Source organism: Pygocentrus nattereri, chromosome 14 (assembly GCF_015220715.1).
Source record: "Pygocentrus nattereri isolate fPygNat1 chromosome 14, fPygNat1.pri, whole genome shotgun sequence".
NCBI classification, from domain to species: Eukaryota; Metazoa; Chordata; class Actinopteri; order Characiformes; family Serrasalmidae; genus Pygocentrus; species Pygocentrus nattereri.
Genome location: NC_051224.1, coordinates 29,788,670 through 29,810,020, shown reverse-complemented (window position 1 = coordinate 29,810,020; position 21,351 = coordinate 29,788,670). Strand labels below are relative to the sequence as shown.

Here is a 21,351-nt window from a genome sequence, read left to right as displayed (position 1 = left end):
TCATTTGACAGCCTACATTTTGTTATTAGTTTAGCCTTAGTTTTGACAGAGTGTCAATAACTGACAGATGAGTACAAACTAGCTATAACTATATAACATTAAAGTAAAACATTATAGATTTACTATTGCTGAGTGATGAGGTAGACGGAGGGCCATCCTACCCCATTCCCAATCTCCCAGTGATAGATCCAATGCTTAGACTGTTGCACCACTCAGGAGCCGCAGTATATGTGATTTTATCAGGTTAGAATTATGCATAATACAAAGCAAGAGCATATGAGCTCACAAAATCAGGTTACCAGGTGATTGCTAGGGTCTTGCTAGGTGGTTGTTTTTGTGTTTCAAGTAGTTGCTGAGGTGTTGCTTGTTGGTTGCTTTGGTGTCCCAGGTGGATGCTAGGTCATTGTTGTGGTGTTCCATATATTTGACAAGGTGTTTTTTCAAAATTTGACAAGTTTTTCTGTGGTGTTATGCAATGGTGGTTTCTAGGTTGTAGATATGTATGTGATTGCAAGTACATCTCTAGTGGTTTATAAATCTGTTAGTAGGCAGTTGCTCTAGTATCTAAGGTGTTTGCTAGGGTATCCCAGGTGGTTGCTAGGATGTCACTGCAGTATGTATCCTGCAAGTATGCAAGGATGTTGCTAGTGGACTTGTGTTACCATAATATAAGTAGAGTGCAAAAATGTTTGCCCACACCCTTGCACCATTCATTCAAATAAGGAATAAAGCATCAATTAATGTTGTACAAAGACTTTTCCACTCTATTCCACACTATACCTGATATTATCGCATTTTAAGTATTGTCATTGGGTTGCTTGTCGAACATCTATGATACATGATGGCATTATCCTGTTGCCCTGGCATGGTTGTCTACACACACTGTTAGTGGGACATATGGTTTTCCTACATTACCTTCTGAAATACTTTGCATGACACTAGTTCATCAATACACTAGTTACTGAATTGTTATTCTCATTATAGGGTGTCATCAATACATTATGCAATACAAAATCTAAACATTAAACATTCTCATTTGATCATTATAGCCAATTGAAGAGCCTGTAGCCTAAAATATTTAGCTAACATTATGAGTATTGTAAATCTAACAGATTATGGAATTTAAATTTCACAAATATAAACTATTAATTGCACTCAGATTTCTGTTCTTGCAGATGCTCTGATGTTTAGAATGTTGCTAGAGTCTGTAGTATATGTGTTGTATGCCTGTAAGTCAAAGTCACACTGGGTAGTGTAACATCTTATGTAGAGCTAAACATAGTATGCAATAAGTCTGTAGACAAACCACAGTTGTTCTGAGGTCAAAATTAAGAATAGGTGTATCCTTTTGACCGGTACTTTTCTATACCATCCATGTGTCTCCTGAGACTGGTTGGGTATAAAGTAGCTGTCTGGAAGTTTGAATGTCTTTTAAAAGTCGCTCTGCTGTCCTGACCTTTTTGCTTCCTGCTCTTTTTCTTCTGAATGGAATTTGTGAGAATAATTATGAAAAGTTATTCCTAAAATATTTGCTAATGCCACTCTTTTTTAGCAGATGGCGTCCACTGCATTTACATAATCATCTCCTGACTGACTGACTACAAATCCATATTCATGAGAAATGGCCCACAATCTCTATAATGTTTGTTTGTATGTAAGTGTTGTCAGTAAGATGGATATGCTTTTGTTCTAGACTGCATTAAGAATAGCCCTGTATGTCTTTATTGTTATCATAAAGCTGCTGCTGATAATGCAGGAATCTCAATTGGCAACTAACTGATAACTAACTGCACATGCACATACACACACACTGCAGATGAACTGATGGCACAATCAGAACTGTTACACGTTCCTATATTAACTCATCACTGCAGCATATTCAATTACCCAGCCTGACACACACATACACACACACCGTGGTGTTGAAGCTGTCAAGGACATGCACACACATCCCACACTTAATGATGAAATTTGCCCTCAGAGACATATGCAAATGTGTGAAAGGTCCACATATTTTAACAGAGGCGACATTCTCCTAGGATTGTTCTCATTCTCCACTTTGAATTCTACTTCTCTGTCAGCCCATGTAAGACACCTCACTAATCTAAGGCCAGCAGTTGGTAATATGGATAAAATATAGCATACCCTATATGGCCACAAGTATGTGGACATCTGACCATCACACATATAGGAGCCTTTGTTGGCTATCCCATTCCTAAACCTATAGGTGTTCAGTGGGGTTGAGGTCAGGCCTCTTTGCAAAGTCACTGAAAACTCCACCAAACTCCTCAAACTATGTCTTTATGGGCCTAGCTTTGTTCACAGGGGTACAATCATACTGAAAAGGAAAGGGCTGTTCCCAAACTGTTACATCAAAGATGGAAGCATATAATTGTCTAAAATGTATTTGTATACTGTAGCATTAAAATGATCCTTTATGGGAACTAAAAGGTCTATAGCCCAAACCCTGGAAAACAGCCCCAGACTATTTTTTTCTCTTTCCACAACCTTAGGCACTATGCATTGGAGTAGCCACCACTCTCCTGGCATCTACCAAACCCAGATTCATCCATCACACTGCCAGAAAATGAAGCATGACTCTTCACTCAAGAGACACATTTTCAGTGGTGGCAGCCTTTACACCACTCCAGCCAACACTTGGCATTGCATATAATGATGTTAGGCTTGTATGCAGCTGCTTGGCCATGCAAACCCATTTCATGAAGCTTTTGATGCATAGTCCTCTCCCAGAGGACATTTGGAACTCATAAGTAATGAAACAAAGAATAGACAACACACAATTAGATATGAACTTTAGACTTTTTTCAGCTTGAAAGCACAGCCTGAGCAGAAGGAACCATCTTAAATTTGATTTTAGTGCAGAATTTCTGTTCATTTGTCACGATTGGCTCCTCCCACTCCATGTGCCTTTTTGTTTTGGTTTGTCCATGTGCGTTTGTTTTGGTTTAAGGCCTGCCCCCTGTTTGGTTGCTCCGCCCCTGATTGTGTTCACCTGTCCCTCATTGTTCCATGTATTTAAGCCCTGGGTTTGCCCCTTGTGTTTACCAGTCTTTGTATGATTGTACCAGTCTCTGTTGAATGTGCTTGTCTGTGTTAAGAGTTGTATTCTGCCGTCTATCATGTCTTACCCTCGTTCTATCCGTGTTGGCTCTTTGAAGTTGGACCGCTTTGACTATGACACTGGATTTGCCCATAATAAATCTCGCTTATCTCAGCGTGTGCGTCTGCCTCCTCGCTCCCCCTTACAAAATTTGCTGAATTTAAGATATTGGAAAAATAAACACAACGTATATATGTACTATAACTTTTGCACAGGGCAGTAATTGTACATTAAAACTTATTTTTGTTCAGAAAATTAACAAAATATGTCCTTTGTCATGGATGCCCAAACTTTTGCATATAACTGTATTTCCTATGCTTCATACTAAAAATATCAACATATATCCAAAAATCAGTGGTGGGCAGTAACTAAGTAGATGTAATTTGTTGCAGTATTATTATTATTATTATTAATTATTGTAAGTATTTTTTTGTGTATCTATACTTAAGTACTTCCATTTTGGTGACTTTTTACTTTCATTCCACTACATTTCAAAGTCAAATATCATACTTTTTACTCCACTACATTATGCAAAATCTGTCGTTCATTTTGGTTTATGTGTGTATAAAAATGCAACAAGTCAAAACAAAAGAAGCGTGAAGCAAGAATACCAATCAGGGTACAGTGCGCTCATTGTTTTGAGCTTGTTTTGACCTGTTGGACATACCGAACCAGTGCAAGCCTATGGTTCTATGACGGTGTTTTAGGGCCACTGTTCATAAAAATAAAAATAGTAGACTTCGTAGTCGTAATATTAAGAGAAAAAAGTAATAACATTTTGAGAATAAAGTTGTAATATTTTGAGAAAAATATCATAACATTTGGAGGATAAAGTGGGCTTATCCTGTAAGGGGCTGCATAATGCATTAGGGTCTTGACTGTTGTAGTGGTGCACTGGACCTTCACACACTCTTGTCTCCTTGTGGATCGATTAATTTGATTATCATTCTCATTGTCTATGGAACTGCATGCTCTCATTTAATGACAGGGAGATGTAGCCCCTGATAACCATAAAGACAACCCTGCCTGCAATTCTCCTTCAACAAAACAGATAGTTTCCTCTGAGTCTTTCTGGTTCTTTATTCTATATAAGTACTTAAAAGTCCTCACAGTTGCAGAAACACCGATATACACTTTATTAGGAACACTATTCAAATGCTGGGTAGGGAGCCTCAGTTTTTTTTTTGTTTTAATAGATTCCACAAAACATTGGAAACATTCCTTTGAGATTCTGATACATAATTACAAGATGCAGTTTCTGCAAGGACTGTGATTTTCTGGTGCACTTTCATGCTGCGAATCTCTTGTTCCACCACATCCCAAAGGTGTTCTAGACTTAGATCTAGTAACTGTGAAGGCCACTAAAGAACATTGAACTTGTTGTTATGTTCATAAAACCAGTTTAAAATGGCTTTTACTTATTGACATGATGCATTGTCATACTGGAGGTAACCATTATAAGATGGGTAAATTGTGGCAGTGAAGGGATGCACATGGTTAGCAGCAATAATTAAATAGGCTATGTCATTCAAACAATTAGTGATTGGTATTAACAGGCCCAAAGTGTGCTAAGAAAACATCCCCACACCATTACACCACCTCCACCATCCTGGATTTTTGACACAAAGCAGGTTTCCATATTCCATTTTCCATATTTTAACACATACAACTAACCATAAAAACTTTAACATTTCTTGACAATCTCCCCTCAAAAATTCCAAACGTTATAGTCTTAATGTTTATATGAAACTTTACACCTAGTGCTTTCAGTCTTTTCCTTATGTCCACAGATCGTTCACAGTGAATTAACAGATGTTCAGTGGTCTCATCTTCATCACAATCTACAGTTGGACATTTTTTCATGGTGATGTAACTTAACGACACATCGTACAGTTACTAGCCCACATCCCCACACTTACTAGCCATGTTTATGCTGATAGAGACCTCCATAGATTTGTTCTTATAATATTCTAAGTCTTTTTACTAGGAAAGTTACGCCAGTCAATCTGAAGCTTTTCATATTTGAAAGTAAAATGGCCATATATTAATTTGTAGTATGGAACATTTTTCTTGCCTTTCCTTTCTTTTTCCCCCAACTTCTAGTGTTAGCCACCCACACTGTACCACTCTTTATTGCCTGTGCTACTATTATGCAAGAAGCTATTTTAAGATTTAAATCAATGTCCATTGCCCCGAGAGCTGCTAAATTTTTAGATTTAAATAAAATTTAACCACTTCCCTTGCAGTACTCCAAATAAATCGCACACACATTTTATTTAGTCTCATGAAGCATTTCTCATTGGGAGGGAAAATTGTGTCTAAGACCAACAATGTTGACAGAACAAAAATTTTACTAATTTGGATCTTGATTTTATAATTTGAGACTTTCCATTATTCAAGATACACTCAAAGTCTACACTCATGTGAGGCAGTTTATTTCCACCCAGCCATATCCCCACTGTCTTATCTGTGTTAAATTTAGCCCCAGCAACCTCTTCATAGTTTTTGAAATGTTCGCATACCACATTAAATTCACACTGACTTTTAATGAAGAATATTGTCTGCATAAGCTGAGGTTTTGACCTATTTAATTTATTAGTCACCTGAGAAATAAAAGAGGACTTATGGCTATAATATAGAGTGCAGCACACTAATCTGAACTATTGATTTCTTATATAAGACTTTCATATCAATGAATTGTAGAGGAAAATCATCAAAAGCCTTTTTCTGGTCCAGAGTGATTAAACAGAAGTCCTCAGGTTTGCTCATGTGAAATGATGTCCCTATCTATGCATAAATTAGCGATCATAAAATGACCTTTTATTGAACGTTTGCTCAAATTCAATTATTGTATTTAAGAACTCATTTATTCGATTCGTTAGGTCTTTGGCTAAAATATTATAATCTATATTCAACATTCTTATTTGTCACTAATTGTCTAAATTATACTGATGTCCTTTTTTTATAAATCAGCAACACTACACCCTGATAAAAACTCTCATTCCCTTAAATCTTAACATTCCCTTTTAAAGTCCTTCATAAAATTCTCCATCAGTAGGTCACTAATTTGTTATGAGCAAGCTTTATAGAATTCAGCCAGCAGCCTGTCTGGCCCAGGTGATTTTCCATCATTTAGGCTTTCAATTGTGCTGAAAATCTCATTCTTTTCTATGTTTATAGTAAAATTACTTAAATCTATTCCACATAGTTTTGGACAAGGAGATAAAAACTGTAATTTTTTCCACATCAACTGGTAAAGCCTCTTGGCATCTTTATCTGAGTTACCTAAGCCTTTCTTTCTGTCAGTATAAACAAGTCTAGTCATTTTTATGACCTCTCTCATCAACAAGGTTCTCCATCTGCAGAACTGCTGTTCACTGGATGTTTTTTTTTTGCTTTATTGTGCTGTTCTACACTCTAGAGACTGTTGCCTGTGTAAATAACAGAAGATCCCAGCAGTAATATAAATAAACCAGCCCATCTGTCACCAACAGTCATGCCATGGTCAAAAGTACCGAGATCACATTCTTTCGCATTCTGATGGCTGATATGAACATTACCTGAAACTTCTTCTTTTGGCTGCTCCCTTTAGGGTTCGCCACAGTGGATCATCTGCCTCCATCTTGCCCTATCCACTGCCTCCTCTACTTTTACACCAACCATCTCCATGTCCACCTTCACTACATACATAAATCTTCTCTGAGGTCTACCTCTTCTCCTTCTACCCGGCAGCTCCATCTCCAACATTCTTTGACCAATATATCCACTATTCCTCCTCAACACATGTCCAAACCATCTCAACCTGGCCTCTCTGGCTTTATCTCCAAACTGCTCCACCTTCACTGTCCCTCTGATTTGCTCATTTCTAATCTTGTCCATCCTTGTCACTCCCAACGAAAATCTCGGCATCTTCATCTCCGCCACCTCCACCTCAGCCTCCTGTCTTTTAGACAGAGCCACGGTCTCCAAACCATACATCATAGCAGGACGCACTACTGTCTTGTAAACCTTCCCTTTCACTCTTGCTGCTATCCTTCTGTCACACATCAGCCCTGACACCCGTCTCCACCCACTCCATCCTGCCTGCACCCTCTTCTTCACCTTTTTTCTACACTGTCCATTGCTCTGGATGGTTGACCCAAGATATTTGAAGTCATCCACCTTTATGACCTCTACCATCTTCACCTTTCCACCTGCCTCCCTCTCACTGACACACATGTATTCCGCCTACTGACCTTCATTCCTCTCCTCTCCAGTGAAAAGCTCCACCTCTCCAGATTCTCTTCCACCTGCTCTCTACTCTCACCACAGATTACAATGTCATCTGCAAACATCATGGTCCATGGAGCCTCCTGCCTGACCTCATCTGTCAACGTGTCCATCACCATTGCAAACAAGAAGGGGCTCAAAGCTGATCCCTGATGTAACCCTACCTTCACCTTGAAACCATTTGTCACTCCAACTGCACACCTCACCACTGTCTCACTATCCTCATACATGTCCTGCACCACCCTAACATACTTTTCAGCTACACCTGACTTCCTCATACAGTATCACAGTTCCTCTCTTGGCACCCTATCATATGCCTTCTCTAGATCCACAAAGACACAATGTAGCGCCTTCTGACGTTCTCTGTACTTCTCTACCAACACTATCAACGCAAAAATTGCATCTGTGGTTCTCTTTCTGGGCATGCTCACTGATCTGAACCTCTCGCCTTAGCCTTGCTTCAACAACTCTTTCCCATACCTTCATGGTGTGGCTCATCAACTTTATACCTCTGTAGATACTGCAGCTCTGCACATCACCCTTGTTCTTAAAAATGGGGACCAGTACACTAATTCTCCACTCATCAGGCATCCTCTCACTCTCCAGGATTTTGTTAAACAACCTGGTAAAAAAGTCCACTGCCTTCTCTCCTAAACATCTCCATACCTCCACAGGTATGTCACCTGGACCAACTGCCTTTCCATTCTTCATCCTTTTTAAAGCTGCCCCACTTCCACCTTACCAATTCTCTGCACTTCCTGATCCACTATCTCTCCCCCCGTTGTCCTCCTCTCTCTCATTTTCCTCATTCCTTAGTTCTTCAAAGTACTTCTTCCATCTACTCAACACTCTCTGTTCCCTCACTAGTACATTTCCCTCTCTATCCTTTATCAGCCTAACCTGCTGTACATCCTTTCCAGCTCTATCTCTCTGTTTAGCCAAACGATACAAGTCCTTTACTCCTTCCTTACTGTCCAGCCTCTCATACAGCTCATCATAGGCCTGAGCCTTTGCCACCATTCTTTTTGCTATGCCGCTAGCCTCACAGTAGTCCTGCCTACTTCCTTCATCTCTCTGGTTATCCCACTTTTTCTTAGCTGCCTTCTTCTGAATACTCTCCTGACTTCCTCATTCCACCACCAACTTTTCTTGTCTTCTTTCCTCTGACCAGACGAAACACCCAACACATTCTTGCCAGTTTCTCTCACCACCTTAACTGTAGTTTCCCAGTCCTCAGGTAGCTCCTCACTGCCCCCAAGGGCCTGTTGCAATTTTTCCCTGAACTGCCTGCAAACATCCTCCTTCTTCAGCTTCCAGCATCTAATCTTTGGCTCTGTCTTCACTCTCTTCCTCTTCATTGTTTCTAATCTCATTGTACAGACAACCACCCTATGCTACCTTGCTACACTTTCCCCTGGTACCACTTTACAATCCTAAGGATATAATCCACCTGTGTGCACTTCCCTCCACTCTTGTATGTCACCCTGTGTTCTTCCCTCTTCTGAAAATTTGTGTTCACCACAGCCATTTCCATTCTCTTTGCAAAATCTACAACCATCTGACCGTCCGCATTTCTGTCTTTCACACCATACATACCCAGCACCTCTTCATCCCCTCTCTTCCCTTCACCAACATGTCCATTGACGTCTGCACCAGTCACTAATCTCTCCTCTCTAGGGACACCATCTACACCACTTCATCCATCTTACTCCAAAATTCCTCTTTCTCCTCTAACTGACAACCAACCTGTGGTGCCTATGAACTGACCACATTCAAAATTATACCATCAACCTCCAACTTCAGGCTCTTGATCCTGTCTGACACTCTCTTTACATCCAGAACTCTCTTTACATCCAGAACATTGAACATTACCTGAAACTACTTACCTTTATCTCTGTGATTTTATGCACTGCACTGCATAATTATGCACTGCACTGCATAATCGCATCAATGAGTAGGTGTATATATATATATATATATATATACAACCCCAATTCCAATGAAGTTTGGGCTTTGTGTAAAACATAAATAAAAACAGAATACGATGATTTGCAAATCCTTTTCAACCTATATTCAATTGAATAAACTACAAAGACAAGACATTTAATGTTCAAACAGAACAACTTTATTGTTTTTTGCAAATATTCACTCATTTTCAATTTGATGCCTGCAACACATTCCAAAGAAGTTGGGACAGGGGCAACAAAAGACTGGGAAAGTTGAGGAATGCTAAAAAAAAACACCTGTTTGGAACATTCCACCGGTGAACAGGTTAATTGGAAACAGGTGAGTGTCATGATTGGGTATAAAGGCAGCATCCCTGAAAGGCTCAGTCATTCACAAGCAAGGATGTGAACAACTGCGTGAGCAAATAGTCCAACAGTTTAAGAAAAATGTTTCTCAACATGCAATTGCAAGGAATTTAATGGTTTCAGCATCTACAGTGCATAATATGATCAAAAGATTCAGAGAATCTGGAGAAATCTCTGCAAGTAAGCGGCAAGGCAGAAAACCAAGATTGAATGCCCGTGACCTTCAATCCCTCAGGCGGTACTGCATTAAAAACCAACATCATTCTGTAACGGATATTACCACATGGGCTCAGGAACACTTCAGAAAACCATTGTCAGTGAACACAGTTCGTCGCTCCATCTACAAGTGCAAGTTAAAACTCTGCCAATGAAAGCGAAAGCCATATATCAACAACACCCAGAAATGCCACCGGCTTCTCTGGGCCCGAGCTCATCTGAGATGGACTGATGCAAAGTGGAAAAGTGTCCTGTGGTCTGACTATTCAAATTGAATTGTCTCCATATTTCAAATTGTTTTTGGAAATCATGGACGTCGTGTCCTCCGGGCCAAAGAGGAAAAGGACTGTCCGGATTGTTATCAGTGCAAAGTTCAAAAGCCAGCATCTCTGATGGTAAGGGGTTGTGTTAGTGCCCATGGAATCGGTAACCTACACATCTGTGAAGGCACCATTAATGCTGAAAGGTACATACAGGTTTTGGAGCAACATATGCTGCCATCCAAGCAATGTCTTTTTCAGGGCCGTCCCTGCTTATTTCAGCAAGACAATGCCAAGCCACATTCTGCATGTGTTACAACAGCGTGGTTTCATAGCAAAAGAGTGCAGGTACTAGACTCGCCTGCCTGCAGTCCTGACCTGTCTCCCATTGAAAATGTGTGGCGCATTATGAAGCACAAAATATGACAACGGAGACCCCGGACTGTTGAGCAACTGAAATTGTACATTGAGCAAGAATGGGAAAGAATTCCACCTACAAAGCTTCAACAATTAGTGTCCTCAGTTCCCAAACGCTTATTGAGTGATGTAACACAGTGGTAAACGTGCCCTTGTCCCAACTTCTTTGGAACGTGTTGCAGGCATCAAATTCAAAATGAGTGAATATTTACAAAAAACAATAAAGTTTATCCGTTTGAACATTAAATATCTTGTCTTTGTAGTGTATTCAATAGTGGAAATATAAATAAATAAATTATATATATATATATATATATATATATATATATATATATATATATATTTTATATATATATATATATAAATTATATATATATATATATATATATATATATATATATATATATATATATAGAGAGAGAGAGAGAGAGAGAGAGAGAGATGTAGGTTTCTCAATACTTTTGTCCATATAGTGTGTATTACATATGGGGCATGGTAAATACTTACATATCCATGTTTTGTATGTTTGGCCCTAAATCCTGCCATTGTTTATATGCAAATCTGGGTATGTGTGTGTGGTGATGATATTGGAGCCAAGATGAGTCATACTGCACCTTGCCTGAGTCCTGAATTACTCCTCCCTCCCTATCTCTCTCTCTCTCTCTCTCTCTCTCTCTCTCTCTCTCTCTCTGTCTTTCTAAAGCTCTTGATTTATTTAGTGCTTTGTTTCAGATCGTGAATGGGTTTGTTTTGATCCTGTATGAAGAACATGTAGCCCTCCCCAAGGAGCTAAAATCCATTGAGGATTAACACACAGACACATTGTCTAATTCACAGGCTTGAACATTTGCGACATTTGCATCTGTGGCACAGATCATAAGATAGAACTAAAATGTGCAGACAACAACATTAGAGGTTACATATACGAAAACATCCATACAATACATGTTCTAAAGTCTGAATGAGATGGATCTTTAATGGAGCTGCTGTGTTAGCAGGATTTTTTCAGCAGATATTTCTTTGTACAGTTTTGAGAAACATGCCTTAATGTTCCAGATTTACCAGTAATTTATACACTCAGGTCCAGAGGCATGAGGGGTTGTAGCATAAAACATGACCACTCTTCTGGCTGTCTCGATTATAGGAAGTGAAACAGTCAAGCATCACCAGTCAGCTATTGTTAATAAAGCAATTACACTTTATGGTAAAAATCTGCCTCTCCTTGGATCACCACCTTATCGTGGTGGAGGGGTTTGCGTGCTTGAATGATCTTAGGAGCTATGTTGTCTGGAGCAAAAGCTCCTGGTAGGGTCTCCCATGGCAAACTGGTCCTAGGTGACAGGCCAGACAAAGTGTGATCCATAATAACCCCTATGAAGACACAAAAGCAGGACTTGTGTTCCCTGCCCGGAACAGGGTTACCGGGGCCCCACCCTGGAGCCAGGCCTGGGGGAGGGGCTCGCCAGCGAGCGTCTGGTGGCCGGGCATTTACTCATGGTGCCCGGCCGGGCCCAGCCCGAAGGAGTTACATGAGTCCCCCCTCCCATCGACCCACCACCAATGGGAGGGGCAGTAGTAGGGGTTCGGTGCGTTGTGGATCGGGCAGTGTCCGAAGGCGTGGGCCTTGGCGTTCTGATCCTCGGTTGCTGAAACTGGCTTTTGGAACTTGGAACGTTACCTCACTGGCGGGGAAAGAGCCTGAGTTGGTGCGCGAGGTTGAGAGATACCGGCTAGATATAGTCGGGCTCACCTCAACACACAGCTTGGGCTCTGGGTCCAATCTCCTTGAGAGGGACTGGACTTTATTCTTTTCTGGAGTTGCCCATGGTGAGAGGTGGCGGGCAGGTGTGGGCTTTCTCATAGCCCCTCGACTCGGTGCCTGTATGTTGGGGTTTTCTCCGGTGGACGAGAGGGTAGCTTCCCTACGCCTTCGGGTTGGGGAACGGGTCCTGACTGTTGTCTGTGCTTATGCACCGAACAGCAGTTCAGAGTACCCAGCCTTCTTAGAGTCCTTGGGAAGGGTGCTTGAAAGTGCTCCTCCTGGAGACTCTATTGTCCTACTGGGGGACTTCAACGCTCACGTGGGCAATGACAGTGAGACCTGGAGGGGTGTGATTGGGAGGAATGGCCTCTCTGATCTGAACCCGAGTGGTGTTCAGTTTTTGGACTTCTGCGCAAACCACAGTTTGTCCATCACGAACACCATGTTTGAACACAAGGATGTCCATAAGTGCACATGGCACCAGGACACCCTAGGCCGCAGTTCAATGATTGACTTTGTAGTCGTGTCATCGGACTTGCGGCCATGTGTTTTGGACACTCGGGTAAAGAGAGGAGCTGAGCTGTCAACTGATCACCACCTGGTGGTGAGTTGGATCAGGTGGTGGGGGAAGATGCCGGTCAGACCAGGCAAGCCCAAACGTATAGTGAGGGTTTGCTGGGAACGTCTAGCAGAAGAACCTGTCAGATTGATCTTCAACTCACACCTCCGTCAGAACTTTGACCAGATATCGGGGGAGGTGGGGGACATTGACTCAGAATGGGCCATGTTCCGTTCCTCCATTGCTGAAGCGGCTGACTGTAGCTGTGGCCGTAAGGTAGTTGGTGCCTGTTGGGGCGGTAATCCTCGAACCCGGTGGTGGACACCCCAGGTGAGAGATGCCGTCAAGCTGAAGAAGGAGTCCTACCGGGCATGGTTGGCCTGTGGGACACCAGAGGCAGCTGGCAGGTATCGACAGGCCAAACGATCTGCGGCTTCAGTTGTCGCCAAGGCAAAAACCCGTGTATGGGAGGAGTTTGGTGAGGCCTTGGAAAGTGACTTTAAGCCAGCTCCGAAAAGATTCTGGCAAACCGTCAGGTGACTCAGAAGGGGAAAGCAGTGTGCCACTAGCACTGTATATAGTGGAGATGGTGTGCTGCTGACTTCGACTGAAGACGTCATTGGGCGGTGGAAGGAGTACTTTGAGGACCTTCTCAATCCCACCGACACGTTCTCCAGTGAGGAGGCTGAGTCTGGGGACATGGGAATAGGCTTGTCCATTACTGAGGCCGAAGTCGCTAAGGTAGTTAAGAAGCTCCTTGGTGGCAAGGCTCCAGGGGTGGATGAGATCCGCCCTGAGTTCCTCAAGGCTCTGGATGTTGTGGGGCTGTCTTGGCTGACACGCCTTTTCAACATTGCGTGGACATTGGGGGCGGTGCCACTGGATTGGCAGACTGGGGTGGTGGTGCCTCTTTTTAAAAAAGGGGACCGGAGGGTGTGTTCCAACTACAGGGGAATCACACTCCTCAGCCTCCCTGGCAAGGTCTATGCAGGGGTACTGGAGAAGAGAGTCCGGCTTATAGTCGAACCTCGGATCCAGGAGGAACAGTGCGGGTTCCGCCCTGGTCGTGGAACACTGGACCAACTCTTCACCCTCTCCAGGATTCTGGAGGGTTCATGGGAGTTTGCCCAACCAGTCCACATGTACTTTGTGGATCTGGAGAAGGCATTCGACTGTGTTCCCCGGGGTATTCTGTGGGAGGTGCTTCGGGAGTACGGGGTACATGGCTCTTTGCTACGAGCCATTCAGGCCCTGTACAAACAAAGCAGGAGTTTGGTTCGCATGGCCGGCAGTAAGTCAGACTCGTTCCCAGTGAGAGTTGGACTCCGTCAGGGCTGCCCTTTGTCACCGATTCTATTCATAATTTTTATGGATAGAATTTCTAGGCGCAGTCAAGGGATGGAGGGTGTCCGGTTTGGTGACCTCAGGGTCACATCGCTGCTGTTTGCAGATGATGTGGTCCTATTGGGGACATCAGGCCGCGAACTTCAGCTTTCGCTGGATCGGTTTGCAGCCGAGTGTGAAGCGGCTGGGATGAGAATCAGTACCTCTAAATCCGAGACCATGGTTCTCAGGCGGAAAAGGGTGGAGAGCCCTCTCTGGGTCGGGGATAGGCTCTTGCCTCAAGTGGAGGAGTTCACGTATCTCGGGGTCTTGTTCACGAGTGATGGTACAAGGGAGCGGGAGATTGACAGGCGGATTGGTGCTGGGTCAGCAGTGATGCGGGCTCTTTACCGGTCTGTTGTGGTAAAGAAAGAGCTGAGCCATAAGGCAAGGCTCTCGATTTACCGGTCGATCTACGTTCCCACCCTCACCTATGGTCATGAGCTTTGGGTAATGACCGAAAGAATAAGATCGCGAATACAAGCGGCCGAAATGAGTTTCCTCCGCAGGGTGTCTGGACTCTCCCTTAGAGATAGGGTGAGAAGTTCAGTCATCCGGGAGGGACTCGGAGTAGAGCCGCTGCTTCTTCACGTCGAGAGGAGCCAGCTGAGGTGGTTCGGGCATCTGGTTAGGATGCCTCCTGGACGCCTCCCTCGGGAGGTGTCACAGGCGAGTCCACCTGGGAGGAGACCCCGGGGAAGACCCAGGACACGCTGGCGCGACTATATCACCCAGCTGGCCTGGGAGCGCCTCGGAATCCCCCTTGGAGAGCTGGTGGAAGTGGCTGGGGAAAGGGAGGTCTGGGCTTCATTGCTTAGGATGCTGCCCCCGTGACCCGAACCCCGGAGAAGCGGAAGATAATGGATGGATGGATGGATGGATGGTAAAAATCTGCCATTAGGGTAGTTAGCAATCAGTTATAAGAGCATGGTGACGCTGCAGTTTATAATTACCATATCTTGCTGTGATTGGCTAGGTTGGTCATTCTACAGAAACGTCTGATATCTCTCCATAGGTGTCACTGGTGTTACCGATCCCCATTGGTGTTAAACATAAAAAAGGCAACACCAGAGACAGTAACACCAGTGACATTTTTAATGAGAAATGCATTTTACAAAATTGTTACTGCAGAGCATCAAATCTCATGTTGTCAGTCATGGAATACCCACTAAAATATGTAATTTAATTCATATTACAAAAAAAAATCTAATTAATAACCTAGTAATTATAACCTTACCAAGTACTAATATAAAGTTAAAGGGTCCACTGTATGCAGCCGTCCCCCTAATGTTCTTAGCATGACAGTCACAACTGTCAATGAAGCAGGTGGGAAACATTTAACTAGAAAGGAAAAAAGATAATGTTTGGTTTCAGTTTGGAACAGATCTTGTTTTTGAATGTGGTTAATACATGGTCAATGTACAACTGCAACTACAAAAATAGTTGAGGGCAATGTTTTTCTGATATTCAGTATGTCAACATAATGAGAGTAAATGAAGCCAACTGGGACTTTTGTTGTGGTCTAAGTTACTCTTGTAGGTCAGCATGTGGTCAATGGGGATGCAAAGTTCAGCAAAAAATCTGGCTTCCATCAAACACACTTGTTTCGAATAAGAGCAAGGGTATAAGAGTTTAATATTGGGAGGGACAGAATCACATTAATCCACCAGCATCACATTAAAGTAAGCATAGCTTGCAATCAAGAATATGAAGAATTTCTAATCGTAACTGTAATTTACATGTGATCGGGCTGTGTAGTGGGGGTGTGTAGACTTCTGGATAAGAGTTAGTTCTAAGAAAAGTGGTCCAAGTGGTTAAACTGTCTTAAAAGTTCCTAACTTGGAAGATTTAGGGCAATTTTGTGGATAGACAGATTATGAATAGTCCTAGAAATGTCTTAATCTGTGTCCAGTTTTCTGGCCCATAATTTTAATTTGTGAGTACACACACACACACACACACACACACACACACACACACACACACACACACACACAAAAATACATCATAATATCTAATATCATTATCATGAGAATAGCCCGCAGATGTGTGTAATGAGGGCAACAGCCTGTTTAAATCCTCCTAATAGCACTGGCAGGGGGTTTTTATGCTACATTAGCTAAATGTACTAATCACACACTGACACTGAAAGTCCTCCTCTATCTGGCACTGCTTTTTCCAACCACAGACAGATAGGCAAGCCTGATTATTGGCTGTCTCTTTAATCATGTAGCTGAATTTAAACCTAGCTCTAGTGTCTAGCCGTGGATCCGGAAGTGGGCTTTTCAAGTCTTTTTTTTTTTTTTAGTCTTCAAAGCTGTGTTGTGCTGTGTTCTTCGCCTGGGTCTTGTCATTATGTGCAGTGTTAGGGAAGGTAAATGTAGGTTCATTATGGAAGCACAGTAAATGTAGTTTACCTGGTAGGTGGGGATGAATAATTAACAGGTCATGTTCATGTAAGAATAGAGGACTAAGGGCATGTGGACCTGAACGACATGCCGAAGGGTAATTGGGAAAAAAGATGGATTACTCTATTAGTTGGAAATGTGTTAAGTCTATTTGTGATATTTAGGCCATAACGTTCTATATGCTCATATATAGAAATATGCTCATTTCTATATGCTATATATACAATACTTTACAACCTGTCATATTGTAGATAAAAATGCTGAAAAGGCCCATTTGACCTTGATTTTGGATCATGACTTCAAGAAGAAAAGATCTAAGTGACTGAAAGACGGTCCATTGTTGGGACAGGGGCTTCAGTCCCAAAGATTGATCAAATCTTTGTCAACAGTGACTTAAGGGCATCTGCTTTTAGATATACACCAGTCAGGCATAAGATTATGACCTCCTCCTTGTTTCTATGCTCATTGTCCATTTTATCAACTCCACTCACTATATAGATGCACTTTGTAGTTCTACAATTACAGATTGTAGGCCATCTGTTTCTCTGCATACTTTGTTATCCCCCTTTTATCCTATTTTTTGGTGGTCAGGACCCACATGGACCCTCACACAGCAGGTATTATTTGGGTGGTGGATCAGTCTCAGCACTGCAGTAACACTAATGTAGTGGTGCTGTTTTAGTGTGTGTTGTGCTGGTCTGAGTGAATCAGACACAGCAGTGCTGCTAGAGACTGTGTCCACTCACTGTCCACTCTATTAGACACTCCTACATGGTCAGTCCACCTTGTAGATGTAAAGTCAGAGATGATAGCTCATCTGCTGCTGCACAGTTTCTGTTGGTCATCCTCTAGTCCTTCATCAGTGGTCACAGGACGCTGCTGGCTGGATATTTTTGGTTGGTGGACCAACCTCTCAGTCCAGCAGTGACACTGATGTGTTTAAAAACTCCAGCAGCACTGCTGTGACTGATCCACATGCTTAGGATCCTCTTGTCCCCTTAGAGGGAAGGGTTAGTGCAAACCAATATCAAGTTTTTCTGAACTGATTTATATTGTGATGGAAGTGGTCTGATGAATGGTTGATGAGTATGAAAAATTGGTAAATAATACATTATATGGCCAAAAGTATGTGGATACCCTTCCTAGTTTTCAAATAAGGTGCAAAACCACACCCATTATGTGTTGTATAAAATCAAACACATAGCCCTGCAATCTTCACAGAAGAACATCAGCAGTAGAATAGCTTGTGCTGAAGAGCTTTAAATATGGCACTGTCATAGTATTCTGCCTTTGCCACAAGTCAGTTCATGAAATTTCTGCTGCGCCAGATCTGCCTCAGTCAACTGTAAGTGCTATTGCGTTTGTTTTGGTATCTGTAGTCCTGCCCCTTGTTTCGTGACTCCTCCCCTGATTGTTTTCACCTGTTCCTCGTTTTCCCTTTGTTACTTAAGCCCTGTGTTTGCACTTTGTCTTTGCTGGTCTTTGTATCGGTCTTTGTTTGATGTGTTTGATCTTTGTTAGAACTCTTTGGTTGTTTGTGTTGCTCGCCATGTCTGCTCCACATTCTGTACGTATTGGCTGTTTGACCCTGGACCGTTCTGACCCTGATTCTGGATTTGCCCTCAATAAAAGTCGCTTACCTCCGCACATGCGTCCGCTACCTCGCTCCACGTTACAGGTAGAACATGTACACACAGACAGAGGTGCTGAGTGCTGAAATGCATAGAGCATAAAAAATGCATCACCCACAGAGTCTAAACTACTCCTGGAATCAACTTTAGCTGAAGGACTGTCCTTTGCATAATGCCAAATGTTAGCTGGTGGCCATATACTATAGGCTGTGGCTTTTGTAGTCCCCAGATATCAACCCAGTTCAACACCTATGGGAGATTTGGGACTGATATGTTAGACAGCGCTCTCCAGCGGCATCATAAAAACACCAAGTGAAGGAACATCCTTTGGAAAAACAGCACTCCATTTCTCCAGTACATTTCCAAAGTCTTGTGGAATTTGGCTAGGGTGAATAAAAGCAGTTTGAGTAGCTGGTGGTGTCCCAACAACTTACTAACACAATTAATGTTGTTGTTTTTTTTGTTTAAGTTTACACTCATCTGTATATATAACATCAAAGAATATGATATAAAGCCATTTAACTGTTTTATTCATTCAGTTTTTATTTTTATCCCAAACTTCTATAACTCAGACCAGTGCAAAATTATCTCTCCTGCCAATACAGCATCATAAATTGATTTGAATTGAATTGAGAGAGTATGGGGGTGGAAGAGAGAAATGAAAAGCGAGAGAGAGAGAGAGAGAGAGAGAGAGAGAGAGAGACAGACACCAGGTAAGGAAATAATCTGACCTTTCTATGTATATACTTGTACTCTGGGTGACTTTTGGCAGTGTCTTAGTAGGTCCATAATCACTCACTGACCTATAGCATATGGGGTCAGCTGGGCAGACCCTTGAGTTAAATACCCTGCTAAAGGTTGGATGGGTTCAACATTAAGCTAGAGATGTCATGTTTTCTGACACTCATTTGAAAAGAACAGAAGCTAAAATAAAATTGTATTTAGTTGTTGAGACTATATTATGTATGTATATATATATATTAAATACTTAAATACTGCGATGGACTGTGGCGACCTGTCCAGGGTGTATCCTGCCTTCCGCCCGAAGACTGCTGGGATAAGCTTCAGCACCCCCCCGCGACCCTGACGGAGAAGCAGCTTAGAAAATGGATGGATGGATGGATGGATGGATGGATGTCTTAAATATATGTCTTTTTTTAGTGTTTTTCCTGACACTAGCAAATTAATTAACCTGTACTTAATGGCTGGAAAAATAAGAAATGGTCATCTGTATAAAAGCATTTGCACTTGTGAGGATAACATAGTAAATACTACACTATACTAATTATATCGTTATTAAGCTGTAATGGAAGAAACACTGTCACTGTGACATTTTTGAAAACTAGAGAACACACATTAGTGTGTGTATGTGCATGCTTGTGTGCGTCTCATTGGTAGGGCTGGCCAGAGGATTGCCAGATACCCAGATGGTGCAGATATTCTGAATTAAAGGATTTATTGAGCAGTTGACATCTCTTTATGAAGCTTAAGACCAGTATGAGAACGCTCTGATTGAGCAGATAGGTGGAAGTCTAGAGATTAGTCTGCACTGCAGGAGTGTATATATGTGTAATAGTGAGGTGGAGGGGGAGATTAGGCATTAATTAGTGAAACATAATGGAAAATTAATTACAGATCTCAATTAGTGTGATTTTACATTCACACAGAGTTGCATTACAAGTAAGTGAAATGACCCTTATTAGTCCCACAACTGGGAAATTTCAACTGCATTTTGCAGTGAAACACCGCTTCCACATTGGTGAATGCACACACTTGCCGGCACGATGGGTAGCCCTTCCCAAGGCGCCCAGGGAGCAGTTGGGGGTTAGGTGCATGCTCAAGGGCACTTCAATTACGTACTGTCAGCTCAGGGATTCAAACTGGCGACCTTCTGGTCACAAGGCTGGTTCCCTAGCAGTGACTTATGTGAATTTTCACAGCACATATTTCTCAGACAGCTTCAATGTACATAATAAAGAAGGGTGAAAGCAGCAAAATAAAAAACCCAAACCAGTAAGCATCCTAAGCTAAAGCGTGCTGCTATGGTTCGAAATGGATGCGTAGATGTTAAGAAGCCATCACTGAGAAAAGCGATTAGATGAAGAAGAATATAAAACCAGTAAAAACATAAAATCTAATACAATTATTCATTTTAATGTGTTTTGAACCCCTTAAAACCCCAGGCTTATTACAGACTAAGGCTTATTTTTCAGTAACTACATGGACTTCAGTGCACACTAGTTGAGCTATTCTTAGGTTAAGAATAGTGTGTATAAAAATGTTGGGCCCACTGGCAGACCCTGGTCATTTAAGGGGTTAATCAGCACATGTTAATCAACACATGACGCTCATTAGATAGACTCCTCTTCTCAAGCATTGATTAACCTTATGCACCCAAAATACTGCACCTGGTTTCTTGTTTGCTCATCTTTTGACCACTGTTGGTAGATTCTCACTGCTGCTGACTGCAAGCACCCCACAAACCTTGCTGTTTCAGAGATGCTCTGACCCAGATGTCTGGCCATTACGATTTGAACCTTGTCAAAATTGCACCTACACATTTCTCCAGCATCCAACACGCTGCCTGCGAAAACTGACTGTTCACTGACCGTTGAATATATCCCACACCTCGACAGCATCATTCTTATGAGATAAGATTAAGATTAAGATTAAGTGACCCTTATTAGTCCCACAATGGGGAAATTTCAACTCCGCATTTAACCCATCCGTGAAGTGAAACACCACATACACACTAGTGAGCACACACACACTAGGGGGCAGTGAACACACTTGCCCGGGGTGGTGGGCAGCCCAATCCGCAGCGCCCATAATAAGACTTATTCACTTCATCTGTGGTCAGTCATGCTTGGCTCATGCATGTGTTGTGCTGTCTCTGCTTGCATGTATACATCTAATTTATGAATCTGCCACTGCTCTGTTTATCATTCTGGATCTAAAATTACTTCCTTTCATTTACAGCTTCCTAGTGCCCTACTAATTCTTGAATTATTGA

The 21,351-nt window shown here is 42.2% G+C and overlaps 1 protein-coding gene across 6 annotated transcripts in view; it reads left to right on the top strand.

Moving 5' to 3' along the window:
• The window catches only part of slc2a9l2 (solute carrier family 2 member 9, like 2), a 321,644-nt gene that overhangs the window by 258,132 nt on the left and 42,161 nt on the right, over positions 1–21,351 (top strand). Inside the window, exon 12 of one of the 6 annotated variants that reach the window (XM_037544990.1) lies at positions 2,514–3,213. The exons of the other annotated variants lie outside the window; for them this stretch is intronic. Coding sequence (XP_037400887.1) covers positions 2,514–2,674 — 161 coding nt within the window. The 3' untranslated portion in view covers positions 2,675–3,213. Of the gene's footprint in view, positions 1–2,513; positions 3,214–21,351 lie in introns of those variants that run through there. 6 annotated transcript variants of the gene reach the window in all.